This window comes from Oncorhynchus tshawytscha, linkage group LG32 (genome assembly GCF_018296145.1).
Source record: "Oncorhynchus tshawytscha isolate Ot180627B linkage group LG32, Otsh_v2.0, whole genome shotgun sequence".
NCBI classification, from domain to species: Eukaryota; Metazoa; Chordata; class Actinopteri; order Salmoniformes; family Salmonidae; genus Oncorhynchus; species Oncorhynchus tshawytscha.
The window spans coordinates 8,915,089-8,922,872 of record NC_056460.1 but is presented as its reverse complement, the minus strand read 5'-3'; the positions used below and the strand labels follow the sequence as shown (position 1 = coordinate 8,922,872).

The window sequence follows — 7,784 nt, the reverse complement described above, 5'->3', positions numbered from 1 at the left end:
GAAATTGCTAGCTAGTTAGCGGTGGTGCGCGCTAATAGCATTTCAATCGGGTGACGTCACTCTCTCTGAGACCTGGAGTAGTTGTTCCCCTTGCTCTGCAAGGGCCGAGGCTTTTGTGGAGCGATGGGTAATGATGCTTCGTGGGTGTCAGTTGTTGATGTGTGCAGAGGGTCCCTGGTTCGAGCCCAGGTAGGGGTGAGGGGACAGAAGTTATACTGTTACATCCACACCATACACCTAGGGTTCCTTCAGCCCCTCACCTGCCCCCCTCCACCACCACCCCCCCATCAATCCTCTCATCCTTTGAGCACCTTCTCCTTTAGCAGGTCCAATATGACCTGTCTTTCCTGGCTCTCCAGCTCGAACCTCCTCTCCCTCTCCTTCCTCTCCGCCCCCAGCCTCTCTCTCTCCAGAGTGATCTTACTCCTCTGGATCTCTAGCTCCTCCCTCCTCAGCAACAACTCCTCCTCCCGCAGTCGTTGTTCCGCCTCCGAGCGCTTCTCCAGGAAGCTGAGGATCTCTGAGTAGGTCTGGCAGCAGCATTGGCAAGGCTGCTTGGCCATGGGCGCCGCCGAGACTAGCGAGAGCTCCGCCAGGTTCTCCTGCTGCTCCTCGGGCTCTGGGGTCGTGGGGACTGAAGGGGGCAGGGAGGGGAGAGAATAGAGAGGGAGATAGTTGGTGATGGGGAGGATAAAGTCTCAAAAGGTCAACATTTTTTGGTTATCATTTCTTTGGTCGTAGTCACTCAAAAATTTTGCTGAGGAGCAAACATGTCACTGTGTGTCTCTTTGAGTACCAGCACACACAGAGACAACTGTTTTAGGCGGGGCAAGGGCAGGGCATTCTAAGCAATTGCAGGGGAACCACTGGTTTGGTCAAAGTAGTGCTATAATAACAGTAATCTCTTCAGATGTGTGTCCTATTTCCTTCCTCCATTTGAATATAATCACAGATCTACAAGTTATTCTCTCACCTCACAGATCTAAACAGACTTGGATGGGGTTCTTACCTTTGGGTTGTCCTGTTTGTGTGGAGATAATGATGGGTTTGTCCTGCTCTGGTTGACTAGCCAGCTCTTCCAAGGCTCGTTTCCTGAGTTCCTCATCCTGGTACTTACTCTCCCCGCTGGCCAGAAGACCCTTCTCTGCCTCCAGCTCCAACACCTCATGGAGTAGGTCTTCTTTCTGGGCATACAGCCTCTCTGTCCCAAACCTGAATTACATACAGGCACATAAGCATGAACAGACACAAACACACAAGGTTGGGTATCAGCTTCTAATACATTCCTCCTATTAAGCATATGTATGTCTAATGTCAACTTCTGGACAGTCTTGACCAACCTGCGTAGGCTGGGGAAGTCCTGCTTCTTGTAGTAGTCCAGCAGCAGCATGGTCCTCTCCCTGCAACGCCGGGCGTCCACCTCGAAGCTCTCGTCCTGCAGGGCAGCAGTGATGATCTCCCCGACACGGGCCCAGATACGACCTGACTCCTTGGAACAGAACGGGTTCTGAGCAATGACCTCACGGAGCAGCAGGATGTCGTGGCGGGCGGAGAATCGCACCTGTCGCTTGCGGGGAGTGGTGGAGGGGCCGGCGAGGGAGAAACCTAGGGAGAGGAAGGGGGATGGAAAAAGTGACTATTGGTATAGAATCCTCAGATATGACCTTTGCCAAGAGGTCTGGGCCCCTAGTGCACTTATACTGTAACATTGGTTCAAGCCTCACTGACTGTTCCTCCTCAATTGCTACTTCAGAAAGTAAATAGACAATCCAGATGGTAAGGAAATAACTTGAAGTTCAACATGGGGAGCTGCAAGATAAACTACTCTGCTGAATATAAGGGGTTCACATTGGTGAATGTTTGGGAAACATACCTTGGTTGTAGTCCTTTTGGAAACCGTTTCCGTTTAAGAAGGAGACGTAAAGAAAAACGGGTGAGACCCTATTTGAATATGTCCCAAGAGAAACTCTCGTTTGCGGTTTCCGTTTGAAGTAAACGGTTTTGCAACAGGGCGAAACGATTTGTAACAGATTAAGCTAATGATTACAACCCATGGCAAAGTATTTAATCATATACGTAATTTAACTGGGAACGACCTGTAGGCTATTTGTTGGCGATTGGGGATCAGCTGTCATACAAAGCAAAGCCGATATTATCACTTTCACTGTCAAAGCAACAGCCGAAGCCCCCTATTTGCCTGGTGATGTAGGCTAGTTGCTAAAACGCTTTGCCATTCCAGGCACAAGTGCAAGCAACACGGCACGTCTACCCATGCAGAGGCAACGCAGTTAAAAAGATTGAAGTATAAATGTTGCATTGTTTATTATGGGCCAGCTCGCGCACAGGAAAATCACACGAGCCGCATAAAAATGACAAATGCTGGTTATGGATTTATGAACAATAAAATATGTAATGTCAGACGTAGCAGTTTATGTCGGGCTCACCACCGTTATTTGCCATCCCCACCACACGTTCCATATCTGCATGTATCCGGGATCAGCTGATACACACAAAATGTTGAGGTCACAGTACACGTCCACTCACCAGTACAGGTTCCATTCTGACGTGTAACTCAACTTCTCTGGAAATCTGGCAAAACTGGCCAGGCGAAAATTGTGCAGGACCGCGGAGTGTCCACAAGATGGGGTCAATGTACCGCGCGTAAAGTTTCTGGTATATTCTGACAAGTGAAGTCAATTCCATCATCACAGAGAAATGGGTCTGGATGCTCTGTGCAATCCATAATACAGAACATATTCACTTGTGGCTTTGACTTGGCGTGGTAACAGGCAATCTGGAATATATAGTTGACCTACTTAAGATTGCTCTATTCTGCATCTGATTTATTTTTATTGACCATAAACAGTTGAACAATGCACTCACTTCAGAGTGAGTGGCACCTCAAATGTCATAATTCACTCTCCAGGTCAAGAGCTATTTACTGGAATGATGTGTTGAATAATTACATTTGAATATCATCAGTATTCAGGTGGTCTCTTACCTCCCACCTTTTAACCCCATCCACCTCGCTCACTTACACACACACAAGTCACTCTGCCCCCCCTGCAACTCTCTCACATTTTAGTCATTTAACAGGCGCTCTTAACCAGAGCGACTTACAGGAGCAAGTGCCTTGCTCAAGGGCACATTGACTGATTTTTCACCTAGCCTGCCTGGAGATTCGAACAAGCGACCTTTCGGTTACTGGCCCAATGCAAGGCACTTATCTTGTCACGGTGACATGGCGCTAATGAAATCTATTGAGGTATTGGACAGGCTTAATGTGCCGTGTATAACACATCACCATAATAGCTATGAAATAATCATTATAATGGTCTCTACCCCATCAGACCAGAGTAGACCACTCCTAAAAACACACATCTAGACTGTATCCTAAATGGCTCCCTATTCCCTATATATAGTGCACTACTTTTTAACAGTGCCCATAGGACTCTGGTCAAAAGAAGTGCGCCCTGGTCAAAAGTAGTGCAAAAGTAGGGAATAGGGTGCCATTTGGGACACTATTAGAGATGGGATCCAACTGGCAACTGACCTACTTGACCAGTGTCTCATTGAAGAAGTCAAATGTACATCTACACTGAGTGTACAAAACATTAGGAACACCTAATATTGAGTTGCACCCCTTTTGCCGTCAGAACAGCCTCAATTCGTCAGGGCATGGACGACAAGGTGTCAAAAGCGTTCCACAGGGATGCTGGCCCATGTTGACTCCAATGCTTCCCACAGTTGTGTCAAGTTGGCTGGATGTCCTTTGGGTGGTGGACCATTCTTAATTCACACGTACTGTGAACTGTTGAGCGTGAAAAACCCAGCAGCTCTGCAGTTCTTGACACACTCGAACTGGTACGCCTGGTACCTACTACCATACCCCGTTCAAAGGCAGTTAAATATTTTGTTTTACCCATTTACTCTCAGAATGGAACACATACACAATCCATGTCTAAATTGTCTCAAGGCTTAAAAATCCTTCTTTAACCCATCTCCTCCCCTTCATTTACACCAGGGGTTTCCAACAGGTTAATTGCGAGCGACCAGTAGCTCATAGCCCGTAAGCTACCAGTAGCTCATAGCCCGTAAGCTACCAGTAGCTCATAGCCCGTAAGCTACCAGTAGCTCATAGCCCGTAAGCTACCAGTAGCTCATAGCCCATAAGCTACCAGTAGCTCGTAGCTCGTAAGCTACCAGTAGCTTGTAGCCCATAAGCTACCAGTAGTTTGTAGCCCATAAGCTACCAGTAGCTTGTAGCCCGTAAGCTACCAGTAATTTGTAGCCCGTAAGCTACCAGTAGTTTGTAGCCCATAAGCTACAAGTAGTTTGTAGCCCGTAAGCTACCAGTAGCTCGTAGCCCACCTATGAGTAGCTCGCAAAACAATTCTGAAAGTACATGCACATGTGCCCTTGTGGGTTGACAGAAATACTTTCCCCCGGAACCTTCTCAATTAATTAAGGATCGGACCCTTTTTTTCCAATTTTCGACTAAAATGACATACCCAAATCTAACTGCCTGTAGCTCAAGACCTGAAGCAAGGATATGCATATTCTTGATACCATTTCAAAGGAAGCACTCTGAAGTTTGTGGAAATGTGAAATTAATGTAGGAAAATATAACACATTAGATCTGGGAAAAGATAATACGAAGAAAAAAACATGCATATTTATATATATTTTTTTTCATCATCATTTTTTTTCATCAAATACAAGAGAAAGGCCAATATATGACTTAGGAAAATAGGCGCAATTTACATTTTGGCCACTAGATGTCTGCAGTGTATGTGCAAAGTTTTAGACTGATCCAATTAACCATTGCATTTCTGTTCAAAACGTTGTATCAAGACTGCCCAAATGTGCATAATTTGTTTATTAATACATTTTCAAGTTCATAACTGTGCACTCTCCTCATTAGTGTTCTTCCAGACCAATTTGTTTTCCTTCTGATGTGATTTAAGCATTGACATGGACTCAGAACATCCAATTTCGTTGTTTCTCTATTAACAATTGTAATTTTAAGGGGGAAAAACAAAATCTAAATCAAGGAAAAATACAACTGAGAATCATATTTGGGACAAGATAAAACATAATTCGTAAAAGAAATCACATATTTTATAGGGCCCCCCTTGGAGTTACCATTATTTTACCAGGTATATTGACAGAAAGGACCCGGGAAGAGTTGCAGGGAGGAGAAGAGAAGAATGAGGAGCAAGCAAAAAAAATATTGGAAAGCCCAAAAATGTGTAGCTCGTGATATGTTTAATTTTTTAAGCTAGACAAGGTGGGAGACCCCTGATCTACGCTGATTGACGTGGATTTAACAGGTGACATCAATAAGGGATCATAGCTTTCACCTGGATTCACCTGGTCAGTCTTTGTCATGGAAAGAGCATCCGTTCCTAATGCTTTGAACATTCAGTGTACATGTTGTTTACTTACAGCAAGGTCTGAGATGGAGAGGCGATAATATGAATACTATCATACACTATGATCATAGATGCTAACTTGGCCCCAAGCTACATTTACACAGTACAAATGCTTTATACATGAATGAGTAGCCTGTGATTCGGTCTTCATAATCTAGTGAGATTTTGAACAAACCTTTGCCAATTTGCAAAATGCTTTGTGTTTCAGTAGATGTTAGTGGCCAGTAACTTTATTTTCCATACATGTATTCTGTATGTACAGTGCCTTGCGAAAGTATTCGGCCCCCTTGAACTTTGCGACCTTTTGCCACATTTCAGGCTTCAAACATAAAGATATAAAACTGTATTTTTTTGTGAAGAATCAACAACAAGTGGGACACAATCATGAAGTGGAACGACATTTATTGGATATTTCAAACTTTTTTAACAAATCAAAAACTGAAAAATTGGGCATGCAAAATGATTCAGCCCCCTTAAGTTAATACTTTGTAGCGCCACCTTTTGCTGCGATTACAGCTGTAAGTCGCTTGGGGTATGTCTCTATCAGTTTTGCACATCGAGAGACTGACATTTTTTCACATTCCTCCTTGCAAAACAGCTCGAGCTCAGTGTGGTTGGATGGAGATCATTTGTGAACAGCAGTTTTCAGTTCTTTCCACAGATTCTCGATTGGATTCAGGTCTGGACTTTGACTTGGCCATTCTAACACCTGGATATGTTTATTTTTGAACCATTCCATTGTAGATTTTGCTTTATGTTTTGGATCATTGTCTTGTTGGAACACAAATCTCCGTCCCAGTCTCAGGTCTTTTGCAGACTCCATCAGGTTTTCTTCCAGAATGGTCCTGTATTTGGCTCCATCCATCTTCCCATCAATTTTAACCATCTTCCCTGTCCCTGCTGAAGAAAAGCAGGCCCAAACCATGATGCTGCCACCACCATGTTTGACAGTGGGGATGGTGTGTTCAGGGTGATGAGCTGTGGTGCTTTTACGCCAAATATAACATTTTGCATTGTTGCCAAAAAGTTCAATTTTGGTTTCATCTGACCAGAGCACCTTCTTCCACATGTTTGGTGTGTCTCCCAGGTGGCTTGTGGCAAACTTTAAACAACACTTTTTATGGATATCTTTAAGAAATGGCTTTCTTCTTGCCTCTCTTCCATAAAGGCCAGATTTGTGCAATATACAACTGATTGTTGTCCTATGGACAGAGTCTCCCACCTCAGCTGTAGATCTCTGCAGTTCATCCAGAGTGATCATGGGCCTCTTGGCTGCATCTCTGATCAGTCTTCTCCTTGTATGAGCTGAAAGTTTAGAGGGACGGCCAGGTCTTGGTAGATTTGCAGTGGTCTGATACTCCTTCCATTTCAATATTATCGCTTGCACAGTGCTCCTTGGGATGTTTAAAGCTTGGGAAATCTTTTTGTATCCAAATCCGGCTTTAAACTTCTTCACAACAGTATCTCGGACCTGCCTGGTGTGTTCCTTGTTCTTCATGATGCTCTCTGCGCTTTTAACGGACCTCTGAGACTATCACAGTGCAGGTGCATTTATACGGAGACTTGATTACACACAGGTGGATTGTATTTATCATCATTAGTCATTTAGGTCAACATTGGATCATTCAGAGATCCTCACTGAACTTCTGGAGAGAGTTTGCTGCACTGAGAGTAAAGGGGCTGAATAATTTTGCACGCCCAATTTTTCAGTTTTTGGATTTGTTAAAAAAGTTTGAAATATCCAATAAATGTCGTTCCACTTCATGATTGTGTCCCACTTGTTGTTGATTCTTCACAAAAAAATACAGTTTTATATCTTTATGTTTGAAGCCTGAAATGTGGCAAAAGGTCGCAAAGTTCAAGGGGGCCGAATACTTTCGCAAGGCACTGTATATGAGCAGGGGGTCATTTAATTATGTCCATATAGGTTTTAGTATTTGACTTAGTATTTGCTCACCCTAAGGGTGCGTTTACACAGCCAGCCTAATTCTGATCTTTAAGACCCATCAGATCAGAGCTATTGCTAATAATTGGGCAAAAGATCAGAATTAGGGTGACTGTGTAAACGCAGCCTAAGTGACACGTGGAACGTCTGACAGACATTAGTGTGCAATTCAGTTTAGTGTTGACGGGTGCCACACTGTACAGAAATCTGTAATCTTTCAAATGCTGTGACAGCTCTGTCTCAACGGCAGGCAGGCTTTTTCTATAGCCTCCATGGCACAATAAAACTGTCACCCTAACCTCCTTTTCTCTTCCCCCCTTTTTTTTTTGTTGTCTAGCCAGCAGTTTGTTAACCGTCTCCTCTGGCTGTGAGCGAATGTTACTGAGCGAATGTCACTGAGCGAA

General features: G+C 44.1%; 1 protein-coding gene across 1 annotated transcript; it reads right to left on the bottom strand.

Annotated features, from left to right (window-relative positions):
- Positions 1-104: 104 nt before the first annotated feature.
- si:dkey-45d16.4 (scaffold attachment factor B1) lies at positions 105-2,583 on the bottom strand. Its single transcript, XM_024396341.2, has 4 exons — positions 2,445-2,583; positions 1,341-1,605; positions 1,010-1,212; positions 105-634 (listed from the first exon to the last, which is right to left on the bottom strand). The coding sequence occupies exons 1-4, from the start codon at positions 2,476-2,478 to the stop codon at positions 297-299; spliced, it is 840 nt and encodes a 279-aa protein (XP_024252109.1). The 5' UTR covers positions 2,479-2,583; the 3' UTR covers positions 105-296.
- Between the last annotated feature and the right edge of the window lie 5,201 nt (positions 2,584-7,784).